This window comes from Arachis ipaensis, chromosome B3 (assembly GCF_059453495.1).
Source record: "Arachis ipaensis isolate K30076 ecotype BB chromosome B3, ASM5945349v1, whole genome shotgun sequence".
In the NCBI taxonomy this organism is placed as follows: domain Eukaryota; kingdom Viridiplantae; phylum Streptophyta; class Magnoliopsida; order Fabales; family Fabaceae; genus Arachis; species Arachis ipaensis.
The window spans coordinates 132,475,417-132,495,831 of NC_142438.1; the positions used below are offsets into that span (position 1 = coordinate 132,475,417).

General features: G+C 36.1%; 4 protein-coding genes across 4 annotated transcripts; 2 read left to right on the top strand and 2 right to left on the bottom strand.

Moving 5' to 3' along the window:
• Positions 1-808: 808 nt before the first annotated feature.
• LOC148572485 (uncharacterized) lies at positions 809-2,563 on the bottom strand. The gene is made up of 4 exons (XM_088508354.1): positions 2,546-2,563; positions 2,365-2,466; positions 1,462-1,562; positions 809-929 (listed from the first exon to the last, which is right to left on the bottom strand). The coding sequence occupies exons 1-4, from the start codon at positions 2,561-2,563 to the stop codon at positions 809-811; spliced, it is 342 nt and encodes a 113-aa protein (XP_088364480.1).
• A 6,683-nt stretch (positions 2,564-9,246) lies between these two features.
• Positions 9,247-11,268, top strand: LOC107633614 (uncharacterized). The gene has a single exon (XM_016337220.1). It carries the CDS (start codon positions 9,247-9,249, stop codon positions 11,266-11,268), a length of 2,022 nt encoding a protein of 673 aa, XP_016192706.1.
• A 36-nt stretch (positions 11,269-11,304) lies between these two features.
• Positions 11,305-14,351, top strand: LOC107633613 (uncharacterized). The gene is made up of 3 exons (XM_088507537.1): positions 11,305-12,247; positions 12,311-13,550; positions 13,724-14,351. Exons 1-3 carry the CDS (start codon positions 11,305-11,307, stop codon positions 14,349-14,351), a joined length of 2,811 nt encoding a protein of 936 aa, XP_088363663.1.
• Positions 14,352-14,953: 602 nt separating this feature from the next.
• LOC148572486 (uncharacterized) lies at positions 14,954-15,488 on the bottom strand. The gene is made up of 2 exons (XM_088507538.1): positions 15,126-15,488; positions 14,954-15,046 (listed from the first exon to the last, which is right to left on the bottom strand). Exons 1-2 carry the CDS (start codon positions 15,486-15,488, stop codon positions 14,954-14,956), a joined length of 456 nt encoding a protein of 151 aa, XP_088363664.1.
• Between the last annotated feature and the right edge of the window lie 4,927 nt (positions 15,489-20,415).

The following is a 20,415-nucleotide window of genomic DNA, read 5'->3' on the forward strand; positions in this document are numbered from 1 at the left end:
GATGATTCTTATTTAAGGTGGAGATTAACTTTGAAGTAATTGAACGCATATTGTACTTATTGATTCAATTATTGTAACTTATGAGCATTTTTATAGTTAATATATAATAGACATCTATGGCTATTTAGTTGTTGTATACACTCTGACCACTTGATAATAAATTTAATCATATAAGTAACACTTGCCTCATAAGTTTATCATTAAGTAGTACTAAGTAGTATGTTGTGTACGTGGACTCCGTTTTAATTTGATAAAAATTGTAACTCCAAAGTTCAAGTATAATAACAGCATAAAACAAACAGTGAGTAAAAGGAAAGCTGTCAAAACCCTTTGATTGCTCTTGAAAAAGCAAATAATTAGATATTGTTGTTGTTCTTTTCTTTATCTATTTTTTTTTCTTTAAATTTTGTTAAACAAGCATGAGGATAAATACAAAAATCTTTTTCCTTCTTTTGTGATACTTGTATTCACTATCAATTGAATCATCTCTGTAGTAAAGAACAATACAAATAACTTCTGGTAGGTACCTAATTATTTTTGTAAAGGTCTAAGTGGATGTTACTTAGCTTGTGTCAAGTGTCAAGATGTTTTTTTTTTTTTTAATACTAAATAGCTGTTACTTTAACGGAAGTCATGTGAATGAAAAATAAAAAAAGTTTATCTCACATAAGTAACTATAAATTTGTCATCATGCTAAAATGCAATGAAATGAATCATGATATTCATTCAACTTATCCATATAATTTACAACATTGTCGATACAAGAATTCATCATGTACAAAAGTAATAAACAATGTGATCATACGATTCATGTCATTAGCACATCTCTATCATGCACAGATATAGAGCTCTCTTCCAACAGTGTTGCAAGCTGAATAAACAATGTGATCATATTATTCATGTCATTAGCATCACCCCAATTCTTTGCCCTGTGATGGATAAGCACACAAATGACCCAACCATTAAACATGAATATTGTTGAAAAACAAAGAACATCAAGCGTGTAAGGTAAAACACCCTTTCTTATGACCTAATAAAGACATGCTAAATGAACAATTCCAAAACAAAAGTAACTGGGTCTCAGGATGTAAAAGTAAGATGTATGTGAAACTGCCAAACAGCATAAAAACTTAAGGTATAACAACAAAACAATTATAAAGCTTAGAATTTAACATATGAACTTCTATGGTTAGAACCAGATTATGAGAAAAATATGATAAAATATGGTCTTTTTTGTTATTTATTTATTTTAAGAAGTCCCTTTTTTTTTAGTGAAGATGTTCTTTTGTTTATTATGATTGGCAACTTAAGCCAACAGACCCTATTTACTTCATTAAAATGTCTCCAATCATAGTAATAATATATATCCAATTTATCAAAAAAAAAAAAAAAGAAAAAAAAAAGAGAGAGAATTACAATCTCCATCCAAGGAGACAGGAGAATAGAAGAAAGAAAACTTACTTTATAGCATCACGGCATATTCTACTTATGTCCTCCTTGATAGATCTCGAACCACGGCCAATATAATATCCACTTTTCATTCTAGCCTCAATTCCTGCAACCTGTTAAAAATAAAAGAATATGACAAATTAAATTATGATATCAAAGGACTTCACAGTAACAGTAACAATGGGTTAAAAAAATATATAAAGAAACAGCTATCTATTGATAATTATAAAAATAAAGAAACATCAACAATTATATAATTAAAAAACATCTATTTTTAAAATTAAAAGACACAATTATTACTCAATTTAAAATAATCTAATTATTTGAATCTAGTAAATGTTTATAGAAGTTTTCCCAAATTAGGCCATAATTGTCTCCAAAGTAAATACAAAGTCCTCATTCTGAACCTTATCCATGACAAGTGACTACTTCATAAAACTTAAATGACTAAAATAAAATTTTAATCTATTTGTTCTTGATAACTACAAAATACAAAAGAAGACAAGAAATACTAGAATAGAACTCCATACAAATGAATATCATCTTGAAAAGAAAAAATTACCAAAAACCTTCAATCATTGTAGTGGTATAGTGTTCTTTTCACTGAGGCAAAAACATTATATCCTTTCACCTTGGTGGTGCATATATTCATAAGCAAAGACACATTATTCAATCAGAAACATCTCAAAGCCTATAAAAAATATAAAAACCAAGTAAGCACTATCAATAGTTATGAAATCAAAGGTTAAATGTATTCAGTAAATCTAGACTTTGTAAGCACTAGCAATAAAAACTAAGTAAGTACTATCAATAACAGAAAGCTTAAATATATTCAATAAATCCAAACCTTGTAGATTATACCATTCTATTTCCATTGCTTCTAAAAGCAAAACAAAGTAACTAGTCTTAACATACCTCTAGAGTTTCCAAAAGCTGTCCCAGCATTCTTTTATTGCTTAGATCCTCTTTCTTCGGCAATAGCCTTTGTACATGTTCTGTATTAGGAATCGCAGAAGCCTTACATAAAAAACAAATACTAAAGCATTAGATTTACAACCTTAAACCAAGCACTGATGGAAGAAGGCAATACATTTACAATTACCACTTTCGACATTCTTTGATTTTCAACTCTCCGACATCCATCTTCATTCACAAATGCATAATAATGAATCAAATTTAGAAATATGAATTATCCTAAATTGAATCATGATTACTAAAACTTAGAATAAATGACCATTTGTATCCATGAGAGATGAAAACGTTGACATTTGTATCCATGATAGCCTGAAACTAAAGGTATACCCATGATAGATGTCCTCCGTGTGACAAAAGTGCCTTGACTTGGATCTGAGCTTGGTTCGTAGGAATCCGATCCTACGTGGCACTCCAAACCCCCAAACCCTTTAAATATAATCTAATTTTAATTTATAATTTTATTCCCCATCTTCTCTTCCCCAATTCCAAACTCTGAAACACTACCACCGCTCTCGTTCCTTGCTACCACCATAGCCATCAACATCATCAACCCACCGTTCTCCCTTCTCGACGTTTCTGCCTCTTCCTCAACAGCTTCTTTCTCCTCTCATCGTCAACATCAACATCAACAACCTCATCCTTATTAAGGTTTTTTGAATCTTCCAAATTCCCAAAATTTTTCATCATTTCTCACTTCTCACTGGCACCACTCACGAAGGGTGTAACCTTCCTCTAAGAAGTTGGAAGTAGCCGTCGTATCCGGAGAAGTTGTCTTCGTTGGCGTGATTTTGGTGGTGATCGGAGTCGACGCTGTAGGTATCAAAAGCAGACATGTCTTCTGTCTCTATGTTGTTTTTGTTCTCTCTCTCTTCTGTACAAAGATGGGTGCTTCGTTTGCTTAGCTTAATTGAATAATTGTATTCAGATAAAGAGAGAGATGCTGTTAAAAATTAGAACGTTTATTTGAGAAATAAATATTACCAACACGTTCATATATGCGTTCCTCAATCGCGGGTCCTTTTCTCCTTCACTTTGATTTTTTGTGTTACTGATCTGTGGAGTGCCTGATTTTTTTCAAAGTTTGAATTTTTTTTTTCATAATTGATGAAGAGGAGAATGAGTCTAGGAAAGAGATAGATGAAGACGAGGGGGACGATGATGATGTTGTTTTCCTTGATAATTCTTACTACCTGCACGGTTACTGGGCTGGCTTGGTTGACCGGTATGAAGAGATGGTTGAGAAGTACCATCCCGGATTTGGAGTGCGGAAGAGGAAGGGGAGGTGGAGAAGGTGAGGATGAAGGAAGAGTGGTTGGAAAGCATGAGAGTGAGGAGGGTGTCCTTGATGGGGTCAGAGGTGGTGGGGAGGGAGAAGAGGATGGCTTTGTCGGCGTGAAGGGCGGAGTGGATGGTGAGGGAGTGAGTGTTGAGGAAGAAGGGGTCAGAGTGGGGTTTGAAGAGTGAAGAGTGGGGTTTGGAGAGAGAGAGAGAGTGTGTGTGTGAGTAAGAGAGAGAGGGGTTGAAGATAAGGGAGGGAGTGCCACGTAGGATCGGATTCCTACGAACCAAGCTCAGATCCAAGTCAAGGCACTTTTGTCACACAGAGGGCATCTATCATGGGTATAACTTTAGCTTCAGGCTATCATGGGTACAAATGTCAGCGTTTTCATCTCTCATGGGTACAAATGGTCATTTATTCCTAAAACTTAATAAAAAAGGCATGGAGAATCCCAAGTAAAAAAGAAATAAATTATACAAAGAAAGAGTAACACAAGCAGCGTTACCTTGTCTACGGAGCCCTTGCAATCAGCGAGGAAGGAGGGGGTTGGCACGAGCGTAGATGGCTCGAGCGTGGATAGAACTGCAAAAGCAGAGAATGCAAGCGATATGAATGAGGAGTCGCGAGCAGTGGGAAGGGTAAGGTGAGCGAAGTGGGTGAATGATAAGCGAGAACGGTTCAGCAGCGCCGCTACGGTGGCACGACGAAACCACGGCAGCGTGGGGCATTGGGGAGAAGGATTAGGATTTGTAGTTATGTGTGGTGAATAATAAATGGGAATGAAAATAAATTAGGGTAAATTTTGATTAAAAAATAATCAAAATTTAAATTTAAAAAATAATTTAAAATTAATAATTATTAATTGAGTTGTTCAATTCTTGGCTGATAGATACTTGGTTCCTTATACTTTTCCAAAAAACAATAGAAACACAATAGAATGGATACAAACCTCCACAGTAGCTGCAGAAAGATCTTCTTTTACCTTAGTTTCTAAATTATTCTGAAAGTACAAAGCCAAGACATCAAAAATCAAAGAAAAAACAAACAATTCATTTTGCATTACTTAGAAATTTCACTTGCTCTTATTGGATGCAAAATTGAAGATAAGAAGAAAACAGGTTAAGAGTTAAGACCTTTTGGCGAAGGGCAATTAGAATCCTGGCAACAATATTACGGATTTACGGTTCTGGATTTTCTGCATCAACGGAGAATACAACAACAACAACAGTACAAACATTTACATCAAATAGTAAGGCACACAACTCATCATCGCAAAATCATTGGGAAAAGAAAAAAGAATTACCCCCAGGTGGGAGCGCGTCTCTTGAGAGTGATCTAGTATTGCTACCTGCTATAAAGATACAATTTAAATAAACAAAAATAATATTAAAAAAATAGAGAGTAGTATGAGCAGGGGTATTAAAATCTTATACTTTCATTTTCTCATAGCGCTTGTTGGGCAGTCTATTGCAAAATGCCCAGAAATGCCTATAGTTGTAGCAGCTTTCGCCAACCTGCCTCTGCATCCACCTCCTCCCTGGTTGCAATCCTCGACCCATTCCACCACGGTTGTAGCATGCACGACCGTCATCACATCCTTCACCTTATCCACCACCACGACGAACTCCATCGCGACCACTGGGACCCATGCTGCCTTAGACTCCTCCACCACCATAGCCTCCGTCGCCACCGCATCGACCTTCATAACCCCTACCACCAACGTTGTTGTCCCTTCCACCGCGATGACTCCCCTGAAGGTTGGAGCCATCAGGTACAATGACATCAACTGCCTTGAAACTCTATAATCTCCACCTTCAAGTTAGATTAGGAGCAAAAAGAGTTGAAGAAGAAAAGGAGATCGAAAAATAGTATCTGAGAACGGAGAAACGAACTGGAGAGAAGGAGGAGGAGGAACTAAATATGATGATAATGATGATAAAGAAGAAAGAAAAATAGAAATTGAAAATGGAGGGAGAACGTAAATGATGAAAATGAATCTATTTTTCAATTTTGATTTTGAATTCAAAATTCAAAGTTTGAAATTTCGCGCTCAATTGTTGTATTGTGGCAACTGGCAAGTGACAACAATGACACGGGATGAGAGAGATGACCCTGATATAAGATGAAGGAATTCTTGAGAATGAATCTAGAGCATGTCACGTTGGATTTCCACTATGGAAGAAATCCTCTTTTTAAGGATAGTTATAGGATTGTAGGATTTTATGTATGTTTGTGCTATATGAGGTATCTATAGGAATTAATAATAAGTCCGCATATAAGCGCCAAAAATTGGTGATTGCGCAAGTGATTACTTCGAGCGTCATTTTATTTTATATTTTAGTGTCTACGATATATTCTAATTTGATAAGTTAAGTAAATAATATTTTGTTATAAATTTAAATTTTATTTAAAAATTTATTATTAGCTAAAATTTCAATTCTCAATATTTATCTAAATAGATAAATAAATTAATTATTTAATCAATTTAAATTGATTAATTTTTATTTTATTTTATTTTTTCAAGTATTACAATAGAGTAGAGTGTGTAAAATATGATTAAGTATATAATTATAATTAATTCTTTACTCAATATGAAGTATAATTTTGGTTAAATTGTTCATGGTGAATTATAAATGAGCCTTAAAATATTATTCATTCTTAACTTTGTAATCGATGAGTTTAATAATTATTATTTCTATATTAATGATCAAACAATCATAATATTAATATTTTTCATTAACCTAATATCTATATAAAATATTATCTATCACTCAAAAAAGAAAATTCACCAATTTCTACACACTAATCTTGTATTTTATGTTTAGATATTCATATGATTAATATTATAATGCCTAAATGTCTATAAACTATTCACTAATATAATATATCCATAAAATTTTTATACTTCTTAAACACTATAATTTAAGTGTTGGAACGTTTTTTTTTTTGTAGGTATCAACCACTATATTTTTTTTTTATGTTTAACTTATTCTCACTCTATAAAAAAAAAAAGACGTATTACATTATTGTAAAAAACGAAATATACTTTAAAAGTTTATTCACACAAAAATATTTGACATCTACTGTAAGACTAATAAACTAATTTTTTACTCCACCAAAATTTAAAGAATTATATTCAAATACTTGAGTCAATTTTAAGTAATATTTACATGTTTTAATGATTTATGTGTTTTAAAATTTTTTATTACTCAATTTCTATTTAAATATGAGTTTCATAAGGACATATAACATTCATTGAGAATTTATAAAAGGTTTAACTAACATGTATTTTAAAAGCACATAATAAGATTACTATTAATAAAATATTTTAAATATTTGTATTTAATAAATAAAAAATAAATACATTAAAAACTTAAATTTTTGTATTTAAAAAAAGATTTAATTTATCATCTTAACATATATTCTTAAAATATAAATTAAATAAACCCTTTTACAAATAATTCATTAAGAATAAAGATGCATCTTTCACATTTATTGATGAACATGTTTCTTATACTCCAACTGTAAATTTTTGAAATATAATTTTACTTTGTTATGGAAACATCCTCAAAGTCAGAAGCTGCTGTAAATATATATATATTTTTTTTGTCAAAAGTCATTCTTAAAATTTAATAAACTGCAACATCAAATCAGAAGCATAAACATCATTTGCTAATTATTTCTTTAGCAATTTTTTTTATTTCAATTTATATATAAACTCATTCATCACACATAAACAAATTCCAAATATATAATTTCTATATGACATTATAATCTTATTATCAATTTCTTCTTATTAGTATATCAAAAGGAGCATCGTACAAATAAAATCAACTTTATTATTATTTATTTTCTATTTCTATGTTTTTTGAATTTTATATCCCCTACGATCAATCTTTGCTTTTATCATCATCATTTTGAAAGTTAATAATCCCTTTAAAATAATGCCATACAATAATGGTCATGTTATTTTTTTCACGAATTATATTATTATTTAATATTTTAATATTGCCAATAACACTATATATTAATTCAATCTCTATTATTTATTTCATTATTAATACATTATTTTTTTCCTATAACATTTATAAATTTAAATGTATCTTTACATAAACTTGAATTTAAATTTGAATTGTCCAAAAACTCATAATAGCTCTACATCATTTAATTGATCATATTAGTTGTATATTTGTTATTCTTTAACAATATATAACTGCTGCACAATTCATTTCATTAAATTTGAGGGTTATATGTAATTTTTCAAAAAAATAATGATTTTTCATAATTTTTAAAATATGGGGTAAATTTTTAAAATGTCAAAATGATAAGAATGATTAATGATAAAAAAAAAAAAAAAACTGTAATCTCCAGGGAGATTTGTGTTTTTTCGAAAAAAAAATTAAAAAGCATAATCGTGCAAGAGTGATTTATGTTTTCTTTAAGGCATAATCTCCATGGACGATTTGTGTTTTATCATATTTTAGCACATTGCTATTATACTATTTTGGTGCTAAATAGAAATTGTTATTATCGATATTTTTAGATTTGTAAACACTTAACTTGGTTTTTATCTATTTTCTTGAAGAATAAGCGACTTCTGTCCAAAAAAATGAGATATTTCGACACCTAACAAAATTATTTTTAATATAATTCATCCATTAAAAATTTTGTTAAATAATAATTAAATTAGTTTTTGTAGGGTTTTATTTGTAAGTAGTGAATATTTTATATTATTAATAAATTTATTTTTTAAAAAATATCTTTATTCTTGATGATTAAGTGGAGAAAGACTATTGACAAAAGTAATATCGTACACAAAAAGAAAAAGTATTTATAATACAAAAATCTTTTAAAAAGAAAAGATAGCGTTGCAAGAAAAATGAAAAAAAGAGACCGATGATATGTTGTTGTTGGTAAATAAAATAATAAAAATGACATGATATAATTGCAAAATTAAAATAATAAACATAAGAATTATAATGATGATGAGAAAGATAATGATAATAGTAATTGATCTGTACCAATAATTTAGGACCGACGTTATACCTCAAAAACAGCACATTTTAACAGTGCAACATACCAATTCAAAATCATGTCACTTATCCACTTCGTCACTTATCCCAGGAGAGGAATCCGATCGTTAGCTCGGATACAAAGCCAGGAATCTCGGACCCACTAACAGATTCCTCTAACCGTAAATAGCACTGATCAGATAGTAAGAGGCAGATAACAGCACAAACACTTACGATAGTAGTGTATAGAATATTATTCCTGCTCAGAAACTGACTTAAACATCGGAGTCCTTTTTGCAGGTACTCCCCACTGCTCGGACGAGGCTCGTATTGGTGGCGCGATCCTCAGCAGATACGGTTGACCAAGCCGCTTGGATCCCAACCGACATATACCTCGGTTCGAGCTCCTGGCAGGAACATTTGGCGCCCACCGTGGGGCCCGAGAGTTCATTCTCACCCCTCACTAAATTTCTAGCTTTAATTTATTTCCTATACTCGCACTGTGTATTTTCCTCTTGCAGGAAGCAAAGCATGACCGACCATTCCGAAACCCAACAGCATTCTCAAAACAATGTCGACCTCCTTGCTGCCAATTCCGTCCTCCAAGCGGAAAATCAGCGACTAGCCGAACTCCTGGCGACGCTGCAAAACGACAGAGATCGAAAGGTCGATAGCAAGAAAATAAATGCTAACCAACACGAGGAACACCTGTCGGAATCCAACGCAAAAACAGGAGAGACAATCCCAAAGAACGTGAGACGCCGGACCAACTCGTTCTCCGAGAAAATAATGAGCTTCAAGATGCCACAGAACTTCACACTTCCGATGACGCTAATGCCCTACAAGGGAATCGGAGATCTTAAAGTCCACGTTACAAAATTTGAGTCTATGATGTTCCTCAACAGCGACTCAGACCCCATCATGTGCCGATCTTTCCCAACATTCCTAGATGGAGCTGCTTTATTATGGTTTTCTAACTTTCCTGCAGGATCCATAAACAACTTTGATGAGTTCGCCAAAATGTTCATCAATCATTTTGCAGCATCCAAGATATACGTTAGGGACTCAGACTACCTCAGCACAATCAAACAGGGACAACACGAGAGCTTAAAGGACTACATGACGCGCTTTACAACAGCAGCAATGAAAATTCCCGACCTCAATCCAGAAGTACAACTGCACGCAATAAAGAGCGGTCTCAGGCCAGGAAAATTCCAGGAAGCAATCGCTGTGGCAAAACCAAAAACACTGGAGGAATTCAGAGATAAGGCGACAGGGCAAATCGAAATTGAGGAACTCCGTGAAACTAGGAGGAACGAAAAGCCCATGTCCAGAAAGGAGGAAGAAAGACCATACAGGTCCCAAAACAGAGACTCTAAAAAGCCTTTCAGGCTAGCCCCGAAGTTCGATTCTTATACCAAGTTCAACACCAAAAGGGAGGATATAATCAAAGAGATCCTCCACAGCAAACTCATCAAACCACCAAACCGAGCTGGCACATACCAAGACCAGAGGTACGTTGACAAGACGAAACACTGCGCTTTCCATCAAAAATTTGGACACACCACGGACGAGTGCGTTATAGCTAAAGACACGTTGGAAAGACTAGCAAGACAAGGGTTACTGGACAAATACATCGGCAGACAACTCCACAAAGAACAACCAACATCACACGAGGCAGAACACCTGAAAGCAAATGGCGAAAAATCTCAGTGGCAGAGTAATCAACCACCTAAGAAAGTCATCAACTACATTTCAGGAGGTTTTGCGTGTGGCGGGGGCACAAGCTTGGCCAGGAAAAGAAGCTACAGGACCATGTTGGCGGTCCAAAACGAAACACCCACTAACGCACCTACTCCAGAAGTCCCTAACATCACATTCACCAGCAAGGACTTTGACAATAAGACTCCCAACCTTGACGACCCCGTAGTCATCTCAGTAACAACAAGAGACCTCTTAGTTCGGAAAGTCTTGCTAGACCAAGGTAGCAGTGCCGATGTCATGTTTCTGTCGACCTTCGAGAAAATGCAACGTAACGAAAAAATTCTACAGCCGTCCTCCGGGGAGCTCGTCGGATTCTCAGGGGAAAGAATCCCCGTGACAAGTTATGTATGGGTGAGGACACCCCCTCACTCAAAAACTTTAGACATTCAATGCCTAATTGTTGACTGTTTCAGCCCATATAATATTATCTTGGGAAGACCCTCTTTAAACACTTTCGGAGCCATAGTCTCCACAATTCACTTGTGTGTTAGGTTTTGTTCAGAAAAAGGAACCATAGCAACAGTTCACTCGAACAGGAAAGAGGCAAGGCAGTGCTACAACGCAGGGCTAAAAATACAACAAACACCAACAAGGAGAATAAACTCGGTATACAATGCCAGCGATATACCAGACCTCGCCGAGTTGGATCCTCGGATCCATCATGAGCAGAGGCCAACACCAACCGATGATCTCCACAAGGTAAGCCTGACCGAGGATAAGAGTCAATGCACTAACATTGGTTCTACCTTGCTTGCAGGATACAAACAACAAATGACAGATCTACTCTGAACAAACGCCGACCTGTTCGCCTGGACCCCGGCTAACATGCCAGGGATAGACCCAGAAATCATATGCCACAAGCTCGCCCTCGACCCCAAAGCCCGACCAATAAAACAAAAGAGGAGGCAACTCGGAAAGGAAAGGACAGAAGCAGCAACAAAGGAAACACAAAAACTGATAAGCGCAAGCTTCATCCGAGAAATACAATTCACATCCTGGCTGGCAAACGTGGTCATAGTCAAAAAGAGCTCGGGAAAATGGCGGATGTGTGTAGACTTCACTGACCTGAACCGAGCCTGCCCTAAAGACTCCTACCCCTTGCCAAACATTGATAAGCTCGTAGACAACACCTCCGGCTATCAGATCTTAAGCTTCATGGACGCGTACTCAGGCTATAACCAAATACTTATGCACCCAGACGACGAGGACAAGACAGCTTTCATAACCGACCAAGGGAATTTCTGCTACAAAGTCATGCCATTCGGCCTCAAAAACGCGGGTGCTACATATCAGCGCCTAATGGATAAAGTTTTCCAGAAGCAAATCAGCAGGAACATGGAGGTATACGTGGACGATATGGTGGTCAATTCAAACACAGAAGAAGAACACCTTAATGATTTAAAAGAAGTTTTCGACCAACTGAAGAAATACAACATGCGACTGAATCCAGAAAAATGTGCGTTTGGAGTCCAAGGAGGTAAATTTCTGGGATTCATGTTGACAAACAGGGGGATAGAGTCAAATCCTGAAAAATGCAAAGCAATTTTAGAAATGAAATCGCCGTCCACAATCAAGGAAGTACAGCAACTTACAGGGAGGCTAGTCGCCCTCTCAAGGTTTTTACCCACGATGGCAGCAAAGTCGGATCATTTCTTTAATATACTGCGAAAGTCAAAACAGTCCGAGTGGACGGAGAAATGCGAAAACGCATTCGCCAAGTTCAAACAACGGCTCGCATCCCAACCCATACTGGCAAAACCAGTACCCGGTAACCCCTTGTATTTATATCTTTCAGTATCAAATAACTCGATTTGATCTGTCATTGTTACAGAAACAGGTCGGCAACAAAACCCAGTGTATTTCGTCAGCAAAATATTACAAAATGCAGAAACGAGGTATCCAACTATTGAAAAATTGGCATATGCCCTAATAATCACAGCAAGACGACTCATGCACTATTTCCAAAGCCACAAGATCATAGTACGAACAAATCAACCCCTAAGGCAGGTACTGTCAATACTTGACCTCGCGGGAAGACTGGCCAAGTGGTGCATTGAGCTGTCAGAATACGATATGGAATATCAACCTCGGAACTCATTAAAGTCACAAACACTGGCCGACTTTGTGACAGAACTGACGTCGGATGGAGATGCACACCCAGAATGGGAGCTGTATATAGACGGTGCCGCCAATGAGGACGGCGGTGGAGCAGGTATAGTCCTCAGAGACAAAGATGGAATCTTCACTGAACAATCAATAAAGTACACATTTCCAGTCAGCAATAACCAATCTGAGTACGAAGCCCTCCTAGCCGGCATGCGCCTAGCAAAAGGGTGTGGAATACAAAACATAAAGATCTACTGCGACTCCCTCTTGGTGGTTCAGCAGGTAAACGACGTATTCCAGGTACGAGAACCCTCTTTAGAACAATATTATACACAGGTAAAATGCTTAGCACAACAGTTCCAACATTTTGAAATAACTCATATAAGTAGAAACAACAACAACCAAGCCGATGTACTATCCAAACTAGCCACATCTAGGAAATTAGGAACATCCCCAAATTTATCACACATGACATTGGAACAACCGAGCATATACAATAAATTTTTTATGAGTATATTACAGGAACGAGATTGGAGAATATCGTACATTGAATTCCTAAAGTTCAGAAAGAAACCCAAAAATGTAGAGAACCCGAAGCTCTTCCAAAGGAGGGCGAGTTTCTTCACAATCATAGGTGATGATCTATACAGGAGAGGATTCTCCCGACCCCTGCTCAAATGCCTAGGAAAGGAGGAGGCCGACCTCGCAATGGAAGAGACCCATGAAGGAATTTGCGGCACACATATCAGAGGTTGGAGCTTAGCCACAAAAATATTGAGGGCTGGATACTATTGGCCAACATTGAGAAAAGATTGTCTCGATAAAGTCCGAAAATGCGACAACTGCCAAAGATGCTCACCGATCATCCACAACCCGGCCGAGACGTTACACACGACGGAAATCGGATGGCCGTTTCACATATGGAGGCTCGACATACTTGGCCCTTCCCAATCTCCAAAGGATAGGTGAAGTTCCTGATCGTAGCAATCGATTATTTCATAAAATGGGTAGAAGCCCAACCTCTAGCGAAAATAACATCGAAAAAGGTAAAAGGTTTCATTTGGAAATTTATCATATGACGATACGGACTGCCTATGGACATAATTACTGATAACGATAGATAATTTACTGATAAGAGAATAGCATCTTTCTTGCATGATTTGAATATAAAGCATCATTTTTTCTCGGTGGAGCACCCACAATACAACGGGCTCGCCAAAGCTGCTAATAAAGTTATCTTGCAGGCTCTAAAGAAAAAAGTAACACTTGCCAAAGGACAATGGGCAGAATTGATACCAGAAATCCTCTGGGGTTACAACACCACCTTGCAAAGCTCAACTAAAGAGACACCATTCAGGCTAATGTTCGGATCCGACGCCATGATCCCGGTAGAGATATCACAAGGCTCGGTCAGAACAACCTATCTCGACGAGGATACTAATGATCAAACTAGAGAAGCTGAGTTAGACCTACTAGAAGAAGTACGAGAAGAGTCAAGAATAAGACATGAAGCAATGCAACAATTAACTCGGCGCAAATACAACACAAGGGTTAGACCCCGAACACTACAGCAAGGAGACCTTGTGCTCCGACGACTGGAAGATGTCCAAAAATCGCCAGGAGAGGGTAAGCTCGCCGCTAATTGGGAAGGTCCTTTCAGAGTCATACAAGTACATGGCCGAGGTGCATACTCGTTACAGACCTTGGAAGGAGATAATCTACCGAACACTTGGAACATCACGTCCCTACGATTGTACCATACTTAAACATATGTAATCTTTTTTGGAGAACAAGGGGTACTCTTTTTCCTACCACCGAGGTTTTTTCCCAAAAAAGGGTTTTACTCGGGGAGGTTTTAACGAGGCCAACCACTCCAAATATCAAAAAGATATGACAAACAGCAATCAGATTGTTTTAACGAAACAAGTTCATATTCATATTAAACAAAGATGTTTTTCAAAGTTTAAACATCACTAACACCAAAATACAAAATGAGCAAATCAAAAGCTCAGACAAAGTCCAAAAACAAAAAAAAAGGGCAACGATCATTTATCATTTACATGAACATTTTCGTCCTGGGCTTCATCTCCAGGTTCGTCATCAACCAAAACCCCACCAACAACTATCTTAGTAACATCGAAACGACTGAGATCAAACTCAGGAGCAAACACAGACACTTGACTAATTGCACGGTCGAACCCTGCAGCAAACATTTCAATGCCACTATCCTCCAATTCTTGAACCCGAGCGGTCAACTTGCCTTTCTCCAAGTCAGACTCCATTGACTGCTCCTGCATGGACCGAATTTGGGCCTGCAAACGCCCAACATCACTTTCTAAGTCTTTTGTTTTCTTAGTCAGATCAAGTATCACCTCATCTCTCTCAGTTCTGCATCTTTTCTCTCCTGAGCACCTAAAAGCTCAGCACTACGACCAACACATAACAGCCTAGTAGCAATCACCTATCACAAAACAATGTCATAAAACACTAAACAATCTCTTACAAACACAAAACAAACAAAATCCTACATTCTTACGAACCTGCATATACTGGCCAACAACTTCTTTCCCAACATTCTGCAGCAATTGAACATCATGAACATTTTGGCCAACCTTATCCGACAAGGCAGAAAACGGGAACCGATCACTAAAAACAGATTCCAAAGAAGCTCCAGGAGCAAAACCATGCAAAGGCATTTGCTTCCTAACACCACTCCTAACACCAGAACCAGCAGCAACATCAAAACCAGATAAGATCTCCAGTGATCCCTCCGGCTCAGGACTCTTCCTTTTCTCCCCACGAGGATGAGCACTCGATTGGGCGACATCAATATTATCTTCCTTAAGGATCTTACTAGCAGAAGCTTCTTTCGCATCTTTTTTCTTTTCAAAAAATGACCTCATCTTAGCCAAAGACAAGCTCGGAACTCTCCCACCTGAAATAGCAGAAACACAACATAACCGTCAATACAAGAATACAAAATATAAACAAAAGGCAAACTCAACAAAAGCACTCACCAATATATTCACCTAACCTATCAGCATCCATCTCAAACCTAAGAAGTTCGACAATAGACAACAGTTTTCCAGAAGAACAAACACTAATTAAATATTCCAGAACTAAATCATCCTCCTCTAATATCTCAAGAGCATCAAGAATTTGCATAGGTTCATGACACCAATAAAGAGGAAACAGCTCGCCAAGCTCGTCGTCCAGAAAGAAGGGATACTCAGTCTCAGAAGAACGAATTTTTACAAACATTTCTTTAAAACTTTTAAAAGAAGACTTAAACAGTGAGAACAAGGCACGTCTAGGGTAACTACTCAAATTCACCCAAAGGCCCTTATGAACGTCTTTGGCTTGAAAAAGAGAAAAAAACAAATTTACAGAGGGAACATGATTCAGAAATGTCATCAAGATTTCAAAACCTCGAAGGAAAGCCCATGAATTGGGATGTAACTGAGAGGGGGCACAGTTCAACTGAGTTAACACCATACATTCGAATGAAGTAAAAGGAAGTTTCAAGTTCAGCTCAGAAAACAGACAAGTATAAACGTAAAAATATTCCCAATCCCCCCTCTTCTCACAAACCCTCTCTTCCCCATTACAAGCAATCAGCTCCACTCCACAAACAGCACCCTTGCGAACCCACTCAGAAGCATTAAGCGAAGCAAGCATCTTTGGATTTTGATATAGAGACGCACGACACTTGACATCAGCGTGAACCTACTCATAAAGATCATCTTTTACTTCAACTACTTTATCCTCTAGTTTTTTCATTTTGACAGAAGACAAAAAAGAAGAAAGAAAATTGAAGGTAAAAAGACCAAAGACTAACCTCTGGACGCCGTTTCCTCTCTTGCAAAACAGACAATACTGGAATGACAAAAGTAGGCTCACAACACAAGTAAGATCATACGATGTAATTTACAAACCATCCCTAGCCGCTAGATCAAAAAACTGTTGATATGACCAACAACAACAAAGGCCACGATTTCCTTGATCCATGGGCCCACTAGCAGGCCATTATCAATTACCTCTGGGAAACCGCGACATCAATAAATGCCCCCTTTTCGTTTCCCATAAATCACTTTTCTTTCCCACCTTTTTATTTTTCTCCTATTTTTCATTAATATTTGATTACTTTATTTTTAACTTCACTGAATGAAATAGCGAACGAGCATCAAGGTCGAAACCAAGTCGAGCTTGGGGCTCGGACATAGGTCAGACAACGTATAACATCGGTCAAAAAAGCTCAACTTGCTCCCGACCACAGCAAGTCAAGCTTGGGGCTGTGATCTGTACCAATAATTTAGGACCGACGTTATACCTCAAAAACAGCACGTTTTAACAGTGCAACGTACCAATTCAAAATCACGTCACTTATCCACTTCGTCACTTATCCCAGGAGAGGAATCCGATCGTTAGCTCGGATACAAAGCCAGGGATCTCGGACCCATTAACAGATTCCTCTAACCATAAATAGCACTGATCATATAGTAAGAGGCAGATAACAGCACAAACACTTACGATAGTAGCGTATAGAATATTATTCCTGCTCAGAAACTGACTTAAGCATCGGAGTCCTTTTTGCAGGTACTCCCCACTGCTCGGACGAGGCTCGTATTGGTGGCGCGATCCTCAGCAGATACGGTTGACCAAGCCGCTTGGATCCCAACCGACATATACCTCAGTTCGAGCTCCTGGCAAGAACAGTAATAATGGTTAATACTATTGTAAAAAAAATTATGTAGAGTTTAAAATTTTAAACAAATTATAAATAAAAGTTTTACAATATTAATTTTCATAACTCTTTAATATTTTTTTAACAAAAAAATTATATTATCCTTAAATAATTTTATTAAAGGCCAAAAAGTCTATGAAATAAAAAGTGCCCTATTTTTTTACAAAAATAGACATACATGGAGTTAAGTGTTTACTCATTCTCTTAGGTTTGGTTTGGTAAAGCTTTTTGAAGAAGTGTTTGTACTTTTTAAAAGTCCAAGTTCCTCATTTTATGTTTGGTAAATCAAAATGACTATGTGCTTGTGCTTGTAGTTTTTAAAAGATCGGGATACTTTTGAAAACACCTAATATAGAGCTTTTTAAAGTTGGCTTGTGTTTTTTAAAATTTAAAAGTCTAATATAACTTTATATGTTAACTAATTTTCAAATTTAATCCTTATATTTATGTCTATTATAATATTTTTAAATTTTAAAAACTGTTTTACTAAACACAATTAATATTACTGATATTTATTAAAAACTATTTTTAATTTTATTTACCAAACTTAAATACTTCAATTTTTAAAAAATTATTTTTTAAAAATTAAATTTTATAAACTATTTTTAAAAAACAAAAACTTTATCAAACTTATCCTAATTCTACTCGTCAGCATCAAACGGCTTCTAGTGATTCCCAAGAGACATATTACATCATCTAATATGTGTGTACTATCCCTTTTCCAATATATAAGTAATTCATCATTTTATCAATCATACTAAAATTTTGTGTCTAGACCCTTCCATGACTTTGCCGCTTGGTTCAAACTCCTGCATCTTTCGGCTCATTTTTTTAAATATTGGTTAAAATTTGGTGTAATACTTTATTATTAGATGTAATAGTGTTTTGCATGTTTCTGAGAACTAACAATTCGCAGGAGGCGAATTACTTTATCCAAATATTTTTTTAAAAATAAATAAAGACAATACAAGGGGTGTATTGCTTTTTCGAAAATTTTAAAAAGCAATACAAAGGGGCAGATTGTATTAGTTTAATACTAAACACACAATACAAGGAGGGCGTATTGTATTAGTTTAATATTAAAAACATAATACAAAGGGAGCATATTGACAATACAAGACCAGCGTATTACCAGAACGCACGGGGCGGAATGACATTATGCAGGAGGCGTACTGTATTTTTTAGATTAAAAAATATACCTCGAGTATTATAAAAAGAAGAACGAATTTGTTGAGTGTGAGTGTGGTTTATTTCGTTGAGAGAGTAAGAGAAGAAAAATGGAGGAAAGTGTTAATTTGAAAATATATTATAATGGTCAAATCTTTCCACAAACATCTGAAGGTGTGAGTTTTGTATGTGAAAATCCATATGATCTTGTTATTCCTTTTGGAATAACATATGAGAAATTTAAGAGTAGCATATTTTGTCAATGTGTTGATAATCAAATATTAAAGAGAGTCACAAATATTTTTTATAGACAGCCTGTGTTAGTATTTGGGGGTTTTATTCAATTTCAAATAATGTATGTAGTCGACGATGCAAGTATGCAAGGGATGTTTTTGATCTACCAACAAACACGGGCACAAGTGTCAGTTATCGAGTTATATATTGAATTTGAAGAATTAGTTGAGGTTAATTTACCCGAACCTAACATTGACTGGACGGTTTATGACACTAAAATTGAAGAAGAATTCGAGGGCACTTATCATATTGTTGGTCCAGCTGAAGATGTCGACGAAGATGATATCATAGTTGAGCCTGACGTTGCAGATGTGACAAATGCACTAACGAGCCAACATCTATCTATAGAGCCTTCTTTTATGCATGCTTTGGATCTAGATGCTATGAATGCACCAGAATTTTCTGAATTTGTCAATGCAGGTAAGTAGTCTTCTATTTTTTATTGTGATTAGTATTATAATAGTTATTATTAGCCTTTATTATAATACGCATTACTATTATAGTTATTATTTGTTACGATTATTTGTTGCTATTATTATTAATAATTTATCACTATTGTTATTATTATTAGTAATAGTAAGAATAATTATTTCTTGTTATGGCTGGTGTAGACCCTGTTGTTGTTACGGATGGTGAATTTGTTATCGGCATGGAGTTTAGTTCTAGAGAAACTGTTATTGCAGCAATTAAAGATTATACCATTCGTCGGGGTGTGGATTATCGAGTGTGTGAATCTGAGCCAACCACATTTTATGCTAAGTGTGTACAATATGGAACAAATTGTGATTGGCTTATCAGGGCTAGTCTTATTAAGAGAAAGTTTTGTTGGGTTATAAGGCAGTACAATGGTAGTCACACATGCTCCAGAACAACAATCTCTCAAGATCATGCCAAGATAAACTCAAACATGATTACAGAGGTTATAAAGCCATTGGTTGAAGTTGATCCATCTTTAAAGGTGAAATCTGTGATTGCTGAAGTATAATCGAAATTCAATTATACGATAAGTTACCGCAAAGCATGGCTGGTTAAGCAAAAGACAATTGCAAATATTTTTGGTGGTTGGGAAGCTTCTTATGAAGCTTTGCCGTCGTGGTTTCAAGCAATGGTACAAAAAGATCCATCAGCTGTAATCGAGATCGAAACTGCACCAGCTTACCAAGGGGATGAGGTGGCCCAGGATATTAGGATAATGACACGGGTGTTTTGGAGCTTTTACCCTTGCATTAGAGCATTTAGGAGCTGCAAACCAATCGTCCAAATAGATGGCACACATCTGTATGGCAAATACAAAGGAGCTCTCTTAGTTGCAGTTTCTCAGGATGGCAATGACAATATTGTGCCTCTTGCATTTGCCGTTGTTGAGGGTGAGACTTCTGATGCATGGCACTTCTTTCTTACTCATTTGCACACACATGTGATGACGCGGGATGGTATTGGGCTTATCTCTGATCAACACGACTCTATTATCTCAGCAATAGCACATAGTAACGGATCATGGGAGCCTCCGAGAGTTATCCGCATGTTTTGTGTTAGGCACATAGCATCCAACTTCTTAAGGAATTTCAAGGCAGCGTATTTACAGAAGTTGATTGTAAATATGGGTACGTAAATTATAGTGAAAT